The sequence below is a fragment of the Zootoca vivipara genome, chromosome 1 (genome assembly GCF_963506605.1).
Source record: "Zootoca vivipara chromosome 1, rZooViv1.1, whole genome shotgun sequence".
NCBI lineage: Eukaryota > Metazoa > Chordata > Lepidosauria > Squamata > Lacertidae > Zootoca > Zootoca vivipara.
Genome location: NC_083276.1, coordinates 10158682 through 10175077, shown reverse-complemented (window position 1 = coordinate 10175077; position 16396 = coordinate 10158682). Strand labels below are relative to the sequence as shown.

Below are 16396 nucleotides of genomic sequence, written 5' to 3'. Positions count from 1 at the left end.
AAACTATTGAAGAAGAGGGGAGAGCAAGGAAACAGCCTTGCGATGCCTGCCTGCTCAGCTGCAGTTTTAACAGCATCCTCCTTTTCTGTAAACTTGCAGGAACGCACTCATGTTCAATAACGAACTTATGGCGGACGTGCATTTTATTGTGGGCCCAGTGGGGGCAGCCAAGAAAGTTCCTGCTCACAAGGTTTGTGGGATCACACACAGCTTTCTTTTCCCCTTCTATGGGATTCTATTTCTGATCATTCTATCTGTTCTGTATCGAAAGACCCCATGTACCATTCCACATGCCCCAGCTCAAAATGTTCTTATTTATAGGGTCATCCCATCATATTATCTTTATAAAATGCAATTAAGTTGTATAAAACATAATATCTTCTCTTACGCTAGATAAAATAAATTTACACTCATGTACATTCTAAGTTTTATAGCTAAATGGGGGAGGGGAAGTACTCCTAAAATTGAAATTATTATACAATTCTACCTACTTAAATATAGCTGCCTACAACGTGGCTGATTTTTCTTCTTTTTTTAAATGCAGTATGTTTTGGCAGTTGGTAGTTCTGTCTTCTACGCCATGTTTTATGGAGATCTTGCAGAGGTCAAATCTGAAATCCATATACCAGATGTGGAACCTGCAGCCTTCCTAATCTTATTAAAGTAAGTGGTAGTAAAGATAACTTGGATGAAAACAAAGCTTTTCAACAGTCTTGGGAACATGGGTTTAAAGGCCTTTAAGGATGGTCGATGTTAAATGATTAGCTGCAACCATATGCCAGTTCTTTTTTTAAAATGGGAATATTCTCTCTCCTTTTTTGCATCAATAGGTACATGTACAGCGATGAAATTGACCTGGAAGCAGACACTGTGCTTGCTACTCTATACGCAGCCAAGAAATACATTGTCCCGGCATTAGCAAAAGCTTGCGTCAATTTTCTGGAGACCAGTCTAGAGGCCAAGAATGCTTGCGTTCTGCTGTCTCAGAGCAGACTCTTTGAGGAGCCAGAGCTGACGCAGCGCTGCTGGGAAGTCATTGATGCTCAAGCTGAGATGGCACTAAAATCGGAGGGCTTCTGCGAAATAGATCAACAGACGCTAGAGATCATCGTGACACGGGAAGCCCTGAACACGAAGGAGGTTGTGGTGTTTGAGGCAGTCCTGAACTGGGCCGAGGCTGAATGCAAAAGGCAAGGGCTGCCGGTTACGCCAAGGAACAAGCGGAATGTATTGGGGAAAGCTTTGTACTTGGTACGGATCCCAACCATGACTCTGGAAGAGTTTGCCAATGGGGCTGCTCAGTCCGACATCCTAACGCTCGAGGAAAGGCATAATATTTTCTTGTGGTATACTGCTGCCAATAAGCCCAAGTTAGAATTTCCGCTAACAAAGAGGAAAGGACTCGTACCCCAAAGGTGCCACCGGTTTCAGTCCTCCGCCTATCGTAGCAATCAGTGGAGGTACCGAGGTCGGTGTGACAGCATCCAGTTTGCTGTTGATAAAAGGATATTTATAGCCGGACTGGGATTGTACGGGTCGAGTTGTGGGAAGGCGGAATACAGCGTCAAAATTGAACTGAAGCGGCTGGGGGCTGTTCTTGCCCAGAACCTGACGAAGTTTACCTCTGATGGATCTAGTAACACTTTCTCAGTATGGTTCGAGCATCCCGTGCAGGTTGAGCAAGACACCTTTTACAATGTGAGTGCCATCCTGGACGGCAATGAGCTGAGTTACTTTGGACAAGAGGGAATGACCGAAGTGCAGTGTGGAAAAGTGACTTTCCAGTTCCAGTGCTCCTCAGACAGTACCAATGGCACTGGAGTGCAAGGAGGGCAGATACCTGAACTCATTTTCTATGCATGATGCATTTCACTTAGAATGTATTCTGGGACTGCTCTGCATATTAAGGGATACTCTGACCCGACTGCAAATATTCCAGGGCGATTTGGAATGTTATGCTACTTTTAACTGTCTACTTACCATCTGGCTATCAAACTAAGTGAAGGAATGCTCTTGAATTTAATCTTATTTTATTTATTCATAAGCTATTTGACTTAATTATTGAACTGCAACATGCAGGAGGGGAAAATGTTTTAAAAAATTTGCACGTGACGTGCGTTTATTTTGTATATAGATAAACTAACTTGCAGCTGGCTCAAACAGAATGTTCTAAAGTAGAGCGGTTTGAGAATCTGTTGAATATAAAACATTTTTACTTGTCCTAGATACCTGTGTGCTTTGCTGATTACTGGATCCATGGTCCTCTGTGTTCACATTAATGTTTGCATATAGTATGACTTATGAGGCTCAACCCAAGGCTGCACTCCCACACCCACTTATACAAACCTAAGCTCCATAGGGTATTAAAGATACATAGGCTTGCAGTACAGAGAACTCTTACATTTGCTGAAGTGTATAGACCCAGATAACTATGGTCCTATTGGGTCCATCGAAATAAGAGATACAATAAATGTACCAATTTCTCTTGATATAGGAGTGTGCTGGCACAAGGTGCCATGAACCTTTTGTGCAGCTCAAATGGTTGAAATCTCTACAAAGAGTTCTATTAAGCTAAAATCATTGCGCTCCAATTCCAATGGATGATTACTTACTCTCAACCCTGTCATTCTTTTTGTAAGGTTAGCCAATAACTATAGGCAAACAAAACTTTTCTTCAGTCTGTCAAATGAAACAATGCAAGTACATCCACTTGGTTTTCAACATCAAAAATTATAGCAAACTGTAATCGTATACATGTTTTCCTGAGAATAGGTTATTTTTAATTTAGAGGGATTAACTTCTGAATAAGCAAACACAGGGTTCTACTGTTACTATTTAGGAATACTGTCTAAATTAGTTTTTACAATACAATAAACCCCCAGTAGAATACTGTCAGTTCATCATATACCCTATAGCAGGCATCCCCAAACTGCGGCCCTCCAGATGTTTTGGCCTACAACTCCCATGATCCCTAGCTAACAGGACCAGTGGTTGATGGGAATTGTAGTCCAAAACATCTGGAGGGCCGAAGTTTGGGGGTGCCTGCCCTATAGAGAAGGGTCAGAAATGAGTCTCCTCTCTCTCTCAAGATATTTCACAATCACTTTAAACTAGAAAGTGGGGTATATTTATTGCCTCCGTTTTCACCTATATAAACTCTGAGCTAAAACAACTGGAGATCTGTCTCTAATTTCAAAGTTTACTTGTTTTCTTGGTGGTTTTGGCAGCCTTGGTGCCCTTTTACTAGAACAGATCTTGAGAGTTTGCCATAACCAACATGTTTTCAGAACATAAGCTCAAATTGATTGTGGGGATTAAACATTCGCATCTGAAGCAAGTTTCAGTTAATTAGGTAACATAGAAGTTTAGAGTGAAGAAAGTAAGTCAAACGAGCCAAGGTCTAAAGAAAGGTACAGCCAATTCTTCGAATCCAATGGAGTCAAAAGCTCCATTGTGACACATTTTTGCAACTAGCTATAACTTCACAAAGTCAGTCAAATTTTTTACAAAGATCACCATGACTGAGAAGCTAAACAGCTTTTGAGATACTTCAGCATCATGCCAACGAACTCCTACAAAACAATACTCAGCACAAATATATACTGATGTCACTGATGCAATATTCCTGTCCAACCTCGTAAGATCCAACAATGCAAGATGATTGGTGTGCTTTAAAAGAATATTTGTATTGCCATTGTACCATTTCAGTTAATTTGACAAGTGTAATGTTAGCTGGTCTCTACATAATTTCCTAAATAACTTTGGTATCCTGATAAACCAAAAGGTTAAATATTCTAGTAATCATGTAGGACAGCATGCAATACATGCAAGCTTTTGGAAGTAGTTGGCACAGCTTTATGGCTAAGAGTACAAGCTACGATACCCCCATTTAAAATCTGGCCTCTGCCATGAACTGCCCAGATGACATTAGCCAAGCCACTCTCAAACCTTTGCCGTCCATTATAGAGTGTTAACAGGGGCTACCACTGACCTATGGTGTTATTTTAAGATGGCTGGGGTAGCATATGTAAAGTGTTCCAGACACTCTAAAATACTATAAAATTTCTAAGAATTATTATTATAATCACAGTAGATATCAGAGTTTTTACCAGACAGGTTCTGGACAACAATTACACAAGTGCCTTGATTAATGTGGACTAACCTGCTTGTAAAAATTAAATGCAGGTTTTTTTGTTTTTTAAAAAAATGGTTTTTGACATTTAGTAAATTTTGGGATTCCCTGGCATGTCTTGCTTCTCCAAAATACTAGAAATTAATTTGTAGATGACAATAATCAGCAAGCTTCTGACCAGGACCATTTCCCTGGGCGGGCAGGCGCAGCGCGTTTGCCGTGGGCGCAGCTGCGCGGCGGACCGGCCAGCCAGCGGGTGGGCGCAGCTCGCGGCGCCCTCCTGGCAGGCCGGCGCCATGGTGCCCTGCGCCACCCAGCCTGCACGTAGGGCCGGCCCTGCTTCTGACTTGCCACAATATGTATACGTTTAACAACATCAGGGACACAGCAGTGCTGTTACGATTACTGATACATACAGTATCCTTACAGGTGTTAGTACTGCCTGGTAGTGTGATGCCAATAGAAGGCATTGCTGGTTTATACTCCCGTAGCGCTAATACCCTGTTTCCCCTATTTTAAGACCTAGTCATAAAATAAGCCATAACAGGATTTTTAAGCATTCAAGGAATATAAGCCATACCCCAAAAATAAGCCATAGTGATAGGCGCAGCAGCAATAAGACTTCCCTTGAAAATAAGCCATAGTGGGGGTTTTTTGAGGAAAAATAAATATTAGACGGTGTCTTATTTTCAGAGAAACACGGTAGTGCATGGAAACGATGCACAAAGAGTCTTGTGTTTAACACCAGTGTTACAACCACTGCCCAAATCTGCTTTGATTTCTCAAGGTGGTTGATGAAGCACTGACCTTTTAAGGTGGGTTACGTCAAAGCCAGCCAAATATTGACTGACCTCTGACTGAAGTAAAAGAGCACTTTTAAAGGTATTTCAATCTCTTTTTATTATTTCAAACCAAGAAGATGGATTATTCACCTACACATCCCTCTTAGAGGCGATCCACATACATACACAAGGGTGTGATGTTGTTTCTAAGCAGATCTACTTCCAAGAAGCCCAAGTGGTTGAAGGGGTAAGTGCTGGTTGCAATACCTCAATGTCTAATTGCAAAGTCTCCCACACTAAAGGTGACAACATTAAATATTTGCTAAGATAATTTGCACCGATTCTACTGAATTTCAATCAACAATTTCATGCTTTTAATCCCAGCCTGTTCATTTACTTTAAATAAATAAAAGACAGAAGTAATTGGAAGAGGGAGCCTTATCTTGCTCACACTGCTGATAATAAACTACTTAAGATTTTCTGTTCTAAAGTTACCTCTGTGCTTTTAATTGGCAGCTTTCATCTCTGGACTCCTTGGATTTAGTATTAAAATGCCTTCTACATACAGGTTAAATTGCATTATGTAAATGTTTTTTTAGCTTGATAAGCTGCCATGAAATCATGGCACAAGTATACCCACGTACCGAAAGTCAACTCTTATTAAAAAATACCTATAGCTGGAGCATTTATGCAGAGCTCTCTGGCCAGCAGAAGAAAAGTTTTCCCCAGCACGTAGACATTCACCTGTATAAGGAAGAGGGGAAAGGGTACTTTGATTATTAAGCAGCAAAAGTTACAATTTCCTTGTATGGAAATAAAACTGTGTCCTGAATATATTTTAAACAAGTATTCATATGAAAGTATCAACTTCTGGTGCTGACTATTATTTACCAGTCCCATCGGCAGTGCCGGATTTACGTATAAGATAAACAAGCTATAACTTAGGGCCCCACTCTCTTGGAGGCCCCAAAAAAATTTAAAGGAAAAACAACCTGGATGTACATTTCCAACACATAAGATAAAAAAACAAATAAAATAAAACTTGCATACAGCAACAGTTGCAAATGGCTTTAGATACCTATTAGGTGCATAAATTACCATACAGCATATATTCAACACAAAAAACAGCGACAATTTGTTGTTGACAAAGGACAGCTGGACATATAAAGGGCCCCATTACCTTCAGTAGCTTAGGGCCTCATCAAACTTAATTCCGGCCCTGCTCATCAGGCAAAAATATCCACATTGAGTCATAATACTGTGGTGACTGCACTAGCAGAAACATTTCCACTCATGTGAGTTAGGGCACCCAATTTTCACCAATTCCCACTACCCACTGTAGACTCTTGTGCCTGCCAGAAAGATGTATCTGAAGGCCAGCCAGCGTGGGATGTGGCACAGAGAGAATGGGCACAAAGAACAACATGTGATACAGCGCAGAGAGATACAGTGGAGAGGCTGAGCATTGTCAAGAAGTGGGTTCTGTGTCTTGCACAATCATAAGCACTTTCCACTAGGCCAAAACTACGATTGGATACAACCTAATAAAAAGAACTGGAAGCTTCACCGCATGCCATGTGTGGCCTTTGATAGGCTACCAATTTCATGGAATGGGGGAGTTGGAAGGGACCACAAGGACCATCTAGCCCAAGGGTCAGCAAACTTTTTCACTGTCCCTCAGACCTTGTGGGGGGCCGGACTATATTTTGGGGAAAAAATATGAATGAATTCCTATGCCCCACAAATAACCAAGAGATGTATTTTAAATAAAAGGATACATTCTACTCTTATAAAAACACCAGGCAGGCCCCACAAATAACCCAGAGATGCATTTTAAATAAAAGAACCCATTCTACTCATGTAAAAACATGCTGATTCCCGGACTGTCCACGGGCCGGATTTAGAAGGCAATTGGGCCGCATCCGGCCCCCAGGCCTTAGTTTGGTGACCCCTGATCTAGCCCAACCCCCTGCCCACTGTGGAGCTCAAACCAAAGGCTCGTAGATTAAGAGTCTCATGCTCTACCGACTGAGCGATCCCAGTCGCTAAGCACTTTGGTAATACTCAGATTTTTTGAGCTTGAATCACAACCTTTGTAGGGTGTGTGTGTGTGTGTGTGTGTGTGTGTGTGTGTGTGTGTGTGTCCGTATATGGAGCCCAGGGGGGAATCCGTGTGCAAATGTCAGTATTTTTCACTTTCTGCACATCCATTATAATACATAGATACAGATGATTTCAAATTGCTGTTCTGAAGACTTCCGGCGAGGCAAGATGGAGAGCGGCACGGCAGCGCGAAGCTCCTGAGAGCGAACAGCGAGCCCGTGCCGCCTGCCAAGCCTCCAAGCCGCCGAAACCGGCGGAACCACCGCCACCAGAGCACGGGCGCCAAGCGAGCCTGGTGGACCGACCGGGGAGCCGCTGGAAGCCCCCTGGCGATCCTACCGGACCGAAACAGAGCGCCGTAGCCTCGTGTCCCGAGACCACCCTCCAGGCCGCGGACTCCGCGGCGACCACGTGAGCGCCAGAAAAGCCCGGCGGATCAAACGGGGAGCCGCTAAGGCCCCCCGCGAACCCGCCGGGCCGAAGCTGAAAGCGCCAAACCAGCGGCCGGGCGAAACTCCGCGGCCCGAGGCCTCCCGCCACGCGACGGCCCTGCTTCGCCACCGCCGCCACCGCCGCCATCCCAGCCATTCCAGAAGAAGAAGAAGAGGAGGGAATCCCCCCCCACGAAGGGGCACCGCAGCGGGGAACCCCGTGAAGAACCGGAGCGCCAGAGTCCAAGGGGCGCACCGACCCCTCTGGCGCTCCTGCCTGCCTGCCGCCGCCGACACTACCACCCCCAAGGTGAAGCAAAGAAGAAAGGAGAAAGGAGAAAGGAGAAAGGAGAAAGAAGAAAGGAAAGGAAAGAGGGGAAGATAGGGAGAAGAGGGCCCCCGCCACCCCCAACCCAGGTGAGGGCAGGAACCTCCCCCCCCCCCACGGCCATCACATCGTCGCCACCACCACTCTAACGCCCCCCCAGGATAAAGAGAAGAGGAAAACAAGTAAAAACCAGCCAAAACCAGAAGATCTCTTCTGCCCCCCCCAATTAATATTCCCCCAGAAAAGACTGTCCCCCCACCCACTCCCTTATCTTGCCCTCTCCCCTTACCCTCACCCCCTCCGCCTCCCCCCTTTTCTCCCCCTCCTCCCTCTGTGAAAATATAGATAAGTGTGTGAAGGCGAGATTATAGATCTCAAATCAACAACAACAACTTCACAATAAGGCTACCACCCCCAACCACAACTGCTCTCATTGCTCCTACCCTCCAATACACAAAACTACCCCCCCATACATCCACCCCCTTCCTTTTCCCTTCCATCTTTGCTTTTCTCTCCTCCTTTTCTCTCTCTCTCCTTGCCTCCTCTCTCCCTCTCACCCTTTTACTATTCCCTTCTGTCTTTCTTCTTCCTTCCCTTCCCCCCCTTTTTCTTCCCCTCTTCCCCACTAGAACAAAAACAACCACCCATCAGTCTCTCCTTAATCCCACCCACCACCCCACACCCGGACCTACAACCCCACCCTTGTCCATTAACCCCCCTTCCCTCTTCCTTACCTCCTCCCCCTCCCTCCCCACAAATTAAAGCCCCCTTCTTCAACCTACCTACCACACCAACCCCGAGAGAGGAGCCTCGCTCCCTCTATTCCCCCTCAGAACACCCCCCCATCACAGCCACAGACCATCGGCGCCACAACTGACGGAAATCCCCCCCCCGCACAAACCACCCGCCTATCGGTCCACACATCGACCTAGTTACTTGCCCCCCTAACCGACAACGCAACCGAGACGAACGCGGAAACCTTAAAGAAGAACTTAATCTACTACCAGGAAGTAACACATATGGCTGCCTAAACCGAACGCTCTGCCAAGCCACCAAACTTTCAACAACGCCTGAGCAACTCAACAACACCCAAAAGCCACCAACATCACAACCCCTGATCACAACACACCAAGCCAAGAAAACCTCAGGCCTCATACCAAAACCAGCAAAGAGACCGAGGCAACATCAACCAAGGCAATGGAAAATCACGCCGAAGCCACACCACCCCACCAAGAAAATGAACGCCCAGCAACGCTAAACGAAATGAGGGAAGAAATGACGGAAATGGAAAAGAGATTAAAAGCAGCACTGCAAGCCGCTGTAGAAGCCGCAGTGACCCCCCTGAAGACACTAATCAGTGAGCTGACCTCCAAAGTGAAAGACCTAGAAAATAAGAATCAAATACAAGAGAGAACAATAGAGCAGTACCGGGAAAAGAATACACTCATGGAAGAAAAACTGAACAAACTAGAAACAGAAAACGAAGAACTGAGAATCAAGCAAGCGGACCTTGAAGATCGAAGCAGACGCTGCAACATCCGCTTCCGCAACTTCCCCGAAAACGCAGAGGAAAGAAGTCCAGCAGATCTAATCGTAAGCTGGCTAAAAAACACAATCCCAGGTCTGACACTCGAGATAGGCGACCTGGAAAGGGCCCACAGATCCCTAAAAGCTAAGGCAAAAGCTGACGCCCGTCCCAGAGACATCATCGTGTGCTTCGCACGATACAGGAAAAAAGAGGAGATATGGAACTATCTCAGGAACTTAACCAACCTCCAGTACAAAGGAAATAACATAATGGTTTTCCAAGACTTATCCCAGGACACCCTAAATCGGAGGAGGAGCTTACGCCCATATACCCAGCGCATCCTGCAAGCAGGGTACAAATACCGATGGGGCTTTCCCTTCCGCCTCATTGTAACAATCAACTCAACACAACACATGGCAACCAACATACCAGAAGCCAAGCAACTACTGGAAGACCTTGGAATTGACCTCCCGCCGGAAGAACAACAAGGAGACTCACTAAGTACCAGCCAGGGCCACAGCAATGCAACACCAGCAAACAATTGGACGAAAGTGGAAAGGAAAGGAAGACAGAAAAAGCGACCCAACAAGACATATCGAGACAACCAACGACGGACACGTACAGAATCACCTCACCGAGGAGTCAGCACAAGAAACCAAACCAAGATCACCCAAATCTACACTTCGCAGAGGAATGACAACGGCAACAGCAACAGCAGCAGCAACAACTAAACGAAGCAACCGGAAAACACCCCATATCGCAGGACTGGTGACTATCCCCCATCCCTTTTCTTAAATTACAAAAATAGCTAACAACAATACCCTCCCCAACTCCACATCCCCACAGAAACCCCTACCCCAGCACCAGTCCAGACAACCACAACCCCAACCACACCCCCATCAACCAACAACCCACACCTTCACTACCCCCCCCAGTCACAATAGGGTAAAACAAACCTCACAATCCCCAAACCACAATCCACAATCAGGCAAAAATTTGATAACTAACATACAGAACGGTGGCACCAGAGCGTACCAAGACACACACTCACAAACCCCAACGATGTTACCTTTCGCACGGGCAACATCGCTCCTGAACCCCATACTAGACATTGGCGTCACAAAGACGCCCTATACCGTCTCGCTGGACACCCCCTATCGCAAGCGACAAGGGGGTCGACTTGTCCTAGTACAGGGACCTCCACACCAGCCGAGACCCAGGACCAACCGGCTAATCGCCAAAAGGTCCGAAACGCCCTCCCAAAACACCTATATGACTACATATAGGAAACTCTCTACAACCTACCCTCCACTCTTTAACCCAATTCTAACTCCAACCTCACTTACCCCTTACCCAACACACCCTAGGTCAGCGCAACTCCAGTGGTACACCAAACAAAAAGAGAGAGACAAGACAGCCCGGGCGGGTTGGCAAGGAATTGCCCCACACAATAGTGAAGCAAGATGGCTAACTTAAAAGCAATTACACTGAATGTGAGGGGGTTGGGAAACCCCATCAAAAGAAAACGCATCACCACATACATAAACTCCATGAAGCCACACATCACCTTTCTACAAGAAATACACAACCCACCCAAGGGGAACAAGCTCCTGATAGACCCCCGCTACAATCAACAGTGGGTGGCAAATGGCTCAGGAAAAGCCCGAGGGGTAGCAGTGATACTCAATAGAGACCTGAACTTCAAAGCCACAAAAGTCCTAAAGGACAAAAGAGGCAGATTCATCTTCGTTAACGGGGAACTAGACGGAAAAATTAAACTGACACTCGGCTCTATCTATGCCCCAAATTTGAAACAACTAGACTTCCTCCAAAAGACACTAAACAAATTCCTTTCCTTCACTGAAGGGGAGGCAATCCTAGGAGGCGACCTTAACCTAAATATGAAAGGCATATCCCTGAAAGACACCCACCCTACAAATCCAAGGGCAACCTCCCTCAAAAACCCCCCCCCCAACGAATAGGGACTCCCACAAGCTACTGAAAATATTAAAAAACAGGGGTCTATATGACATATGGGGCGAACAAAACCCAGGAGACAACACCCATACATTCCAATCCGGACGCCATGGCACAATGTCCAGACTGGACAGCATTCTACTCACACAGGGCCTGATCCCTTTGGTGGAATCAACAAACATAGGCAACATCAAAATCACAGATCATGCCCCAGTAGAAGCCACTGTTAAAATAGGAGAGGGAACACAAACCACCCCATCATGGTCCTTCAGTCCCATCCTAACCACAAACAAACAAATCAGAGAGAGGCTCACAAAAACTCTCCAAAATTACTTCAAGGAAAATGACATTGACAACACACCAACCCCCCTCTTATGGGACGCAATGAAAGCGGTCTCCAGAGGAGTGTGCATGAAAGAAAAAGCACTCCTCAAAAAACAAACCTCTTCAAACATTAATAAGTTAGAACAAGACATCACGACTCTCTCATCACGCTACAAACAAACAGGATCTAAAAAGCTCCTTCACCTTATAGAACAAAAAAGAAGAGAAATAGACTCCCTAGACATCAATAAAACAATGATCAACATTCTATACTCTAAACAACGCTTCTACGAATACGGGGGTAAAAACTCCAGACTATTAGCGAATAGATGCAGGAAAAAAGCACTCAAAACAAGAATACACTGCATCACCAAAAAAGACGGCGACATAACATACTCCCCCAAAGAAATAATTTCAGAATTCGCAGAATTCTACTCCAAACTATACACCTCTCATAGCCCATCAGAGAAGGAAATCAGTAAATTCCTAGAAGGACTGACCATGCCTTCCTTAACCGATGAGGAACAGGAATTCATGGACAGCCCCATCACCCCAGAAGAAATAGACAAAGTCCTCAAAAACTTGAAACCGCACAAAGCCCCAGGCCCAGACGGCTTCACAACAGAATTCTATAAGAAATTCAAAGAACCCCTGATGCCCTACATGACACGTCTATTTAACGACATCATGAAAGGGGAACCCATCCCCCAAACCTGGACCCAATCCAAAATAATTTCAATCCCGAAACCCTTGAAGGACAGCCTCCAAACAGAATCATACCGCCCAATCTCACTAATAAACCAAGACTACAAGATATTCACATCAATCTTGGCCAATCGCCTAAAAATCTTCCTATCCAAACTAATAGGCCCAGACCAGACCGGCTTTGTCCCCGGTCGCAATATTACAGACCCCATCAGGAAACTACTAAACCTAATCGAGCACAGCAAGACAACCAAATGCCCACTAACAATTATGTCCCTAGACATCCTCAAAGCGTTCGACTGCTTAGAATGGAAGTACCTACTAGCGGTACTAAACAACATGAATTTTGGCCCCAACTTCCTACAAACTCTTAAACAAATATATTCCCAAGCCTCAGCAAAATGCAGAATCAACAATATGGACTCAAATACCATAGCAATCCAAAGAGGCACAAAACAGGGATGCCCACTGTCTCCTTTCCTTTTTATCCTGGCTCTAGAACCCCTAGCAATCCGAATCCGAGCAGCCACAGACATCAGGGGAGTGGAAATAAAAGGCAAAACCTACAAAGTAGGGCTTTTCGCTGATGATCTAATGGTCACAACACCAGACCCCTTAAACACAGCAACTTCCTTAATCAGGGAACTCAACACATTCACAACGGTGTCGGGCCTACGAGTAAACTTTACAAAATCAGAAGCCATGTGCTTCAACACCCCCCCACACATTCAAAGAAAACTCACTAACATCACCAAGATAAAACTCTGCCACACCAAGTTTAGATATCTAGGGGTACAAATAACCAAAAACCTCAACAAGTTATACCTCCAAAATTACAAGCCCCTGTGGCAGCAGATAAACAAAGACCTAAAGAGATGGAGCAAAATGAACTTCACCCTCTCAGACAAAATAGCCATGATCAAAATGAACACCCTCCCGAAACTAACCTACCTATTCCAAACCCTCCCAATCTGGATTCCCCCAGCCCAACTTCACAAATGGCAGCAAAAACTACACTCATTTATCTTCTCACACAAAAAACCAAGAATGAGCACCAAATTCCTGCACCTCCCCACCTCTGAAGGAGGTTGGGGAATCCCCAACATACAAGCATATTACAGTGCCAACCAAATACGCCATATAATACCATATATACTAGAAGATGAGACTAAACAATGGATACACCTTGAGAGGGAGACAATCGAAAATATCAGCACTACAGCATACCCATTCCTCCCAAACAAGCTAAGAAAAATCCCCACAACGCTTAACAGGTACACACAAACCATGCTCAAAACATGGAAATCAGAAATAGACAAACTATCCCCAACCCCGTCCCCACTAATTCCCCTGGCCTACCACCCACTACTCCACCACGCAGCACAAAACCTCCAAATAAAAACTTGGCAAACCAAAGGCCTATACCGCTTATCAGACTTCTATAAAAACAACAAACCCCTGACAGCACAAGAAATACAGGACAAACTAGAAGACATTGAAATACCCTGGCTAGCACAAAACCAAATACAGGTTCTCCTAAACAACCCAGCAATAAAACCAGCAGCAACTAGACCCCCAACGGCCTTTGAAAATCTCCTCCTACTGACAAAGGGACACAACAAAGGACTGGTATCCGCAATATACAAAATACTACTCAAAAGTCCCACGAATCCCCTAGACGCAATCAAAAAACAATGGGAGGATGACATAGGATATGAAATAAACCCCACCCAATGGACCAGAATGTGGTCTAAACCCCCCTTTAAATCCATATCAACGAAAAGAAGAGAACTCTCCCTGAAACTTACCTACAGATGGTACTTAACTCCAAGAAAACTAGCACTAATACGCCCAGGAACCTCACCAAAATGCTGGAGAGGATGCACCTCCACAGGCACATACCTCCACATGTGGTGGGATTGCCCCAAAATCCAATCATTCTGGACAACAACCATACGAGAAATCTGTAAGATAACTAAGCAAGTGCTAGAAATCACCCCGGAACTGGTCTTATTAAACATCTTCCAAGACAACAACGCCCATGCAGAATACAAAGAACTCATAACCCACCTACTGTCAGCAACCAGAACCATCATAACCAGAAACTGGAAAGACCTGTCAGGAGTAAACATGGATCAATGGTATCAAGTAGTATGGGAAACAGCCCTACTAGAAAAACTAACCAGTAAGCTGAAACTGACACGGGGACAAACGGAAGAAGACACCTTCACCCCAATATGGTTCCCCTTCATCACCTACACAGCCCAACGAGACAATGACAAAAACCCTCCACCAGCATACAATTCAATATGGCTATCCTAAACAAAACACCCACCCACCCCACTCACACAAGAAACCAAAGACCATCACAGCCAAACACAAACGAACAAGCGCATCCTAAGCCAACCCCCGACCTCTCTCACTAACAAAGGAGCACAAACGAACAACAGAAAACCTGCAGGACCAACGCTGACACTGAACCCCTACACATACCAAGGAAAATAGAAACATCGGCACCCCCACCCCACCCACCTACCTCTCCCCCCCCTTTTTAAAAATAAAAATAAAAATTGCTGTTCTGAAAGATACTACATTTGGGGTATTCGAGGAAGAAAAAGACTTCAACCAAGTCAATGGGAAAACAGAAAGGGGTGTCAGAAAATGTACAGCAGAGGTTAGTGCATAAGTGGCACTCCGTAAACCCAGATGCTGATCAGGGTGTAACAAGCTGCTCTCAAAGCTCTTTTCTTTTATAATCTGTGGATAGCTACCTATGCTTGGGGGGGGGGAGGGGAGCCCCAAATTTCACTGACAGTAATCATTCTCATTTCATAGTTATTTATACGTAGTATGTGTTTTTTACTATGCAATAGGTTCTATAGATGTCCTATCAAGAAAATAGCTTTATAGATTTTTGGGGAACTGGTAAGAGAAGCGAAGTGCTTTCACCCTCTTAATAGGATGACCTGCAGCTCCAAGCCTTCTTACACTTCTTCATGTACAGAATAATCAATAGACACTTCTGCCTACTAGTCCTCTGCCCCTTACCATTTTTAAGTGGAAGCAGGGGGAAAATCCACTGTGTTGCTACAAATTAAATCCAGCAGAGCAAGAGAAACTTGTAATCAATGCCAAATGTATTGCAAGGAGGGAGGGAAAACAATTAAGTAGGGTCAGGGCACAAAGCTGAAATTGTTACCAATGTTTAGGGGGACCAGCATCTGGAAGTGTTTCCATTGCGCCCTCCCACCCCCCCCCCCAAAAAGACACTAAAATATTCAATAAACTTCACTTCAGATATCACATTGCAATGCATTTTGCATCTTTCTCACTTCCCGCACCCTTGAAAAAGTGTGGGATTATCATCAAATTGCATCTTGAACAGCACTTGGACTGAACTAATTCAACTGGATGAAGTTCACAGAAGTAGTTCAAAAATGAACAACACCTGAAAGTAGTTCCCATAATTGCCAGGTCACCTGAAGGCAAATTAAGTTTATTTGGGGTAGAACTTGGAACCATATCTAGTTTATCTTCACATACACCCTCTGTACCCCCCAGCAAGAGCCCTAACTCTGATTTAGCTTTTTTTTAAAAATGGAGGCAATGTTCTAAGGCTTATTTGGCAGATATGTAAGCGCTTCTGTTGCTAAGGAAGCTTAGTCACTTAACCACTCTTGCTAAGCATCCAGAAAGAAGGAATGTGAGGCATTTCCTGTATCTTCCCTGAGAATATATTTACTCTCTTCCAACAGAAGCAGCTTGAAGCAAGAAATACAGGTACAGAGACAAAGTGAATGATCCCTTGTGCCTTTAACTGTTGTGTGACTGGCATAAATTAAACAGGGTAAGCCTTTTTTAGTATGGAAATAAAATTATGGGGAAAGATCCACCTGTTAACATTCTGCCAGTTAGACTTCCTATTACCGAGTGTGACCCCAATATAATTTTGGATGCTATACTTCTGCGAAGGATTTTAAAAAATTACAGCTAAAAAGTTAATTTAGATGAGCCTGAACTGAACTAATTTGTTTTGTAAAAGAGAAAACTTGAACAGGAACTAGTTCCTTTTTGGACAGGATGAAC

The 16396-nt window shown here is 44.7% G+C and overlaps 2 protein-coding genes across 2 annotated transcripts in view; one reads left to right on the top strand and one right to left on the bottom strand.

Moving 5' to 3' along the window:
- Positions 1–2226, top strand: part of BTBD6 (BTB domain containing 6) — a 4715-nt gene extending 2489 nt beyond the window's left edge. The window contains exons 2-4 of the mRNA XM_060271497.1: positions 100–190; positions 545–663; positions 831–2226. Of these exons, the coding sequence (XP_060127480.1) occupies positions 100–190; positions 545–663; positions 831–1863 (1243 nt within the window). The 3' untranslated portion in view covers positions 1864–2226. The remainder of the gene's footprint in view (positions 1–99; positions 191–544; positions 664–830) is intronic.
- BRF1 (BRF1 RNA polymerase III transcription initiation factor subunit) overlaps positions 1–16396 on the bottom strand; it is a 202258-nt gene that overhangs the window by 113076 nt on the left and 72786 nt on the right. Inside the window, exon 5 of the mRNA XM_035104684.2 lies at positions 5586–5658. Within this exon, the coding sequence (XP_034960575.2) occupies positions 5586–5658 (73 nt within the window). The remainder of the gene's footprint in view (positions 1–5585; positions 5659–16396) is intronic.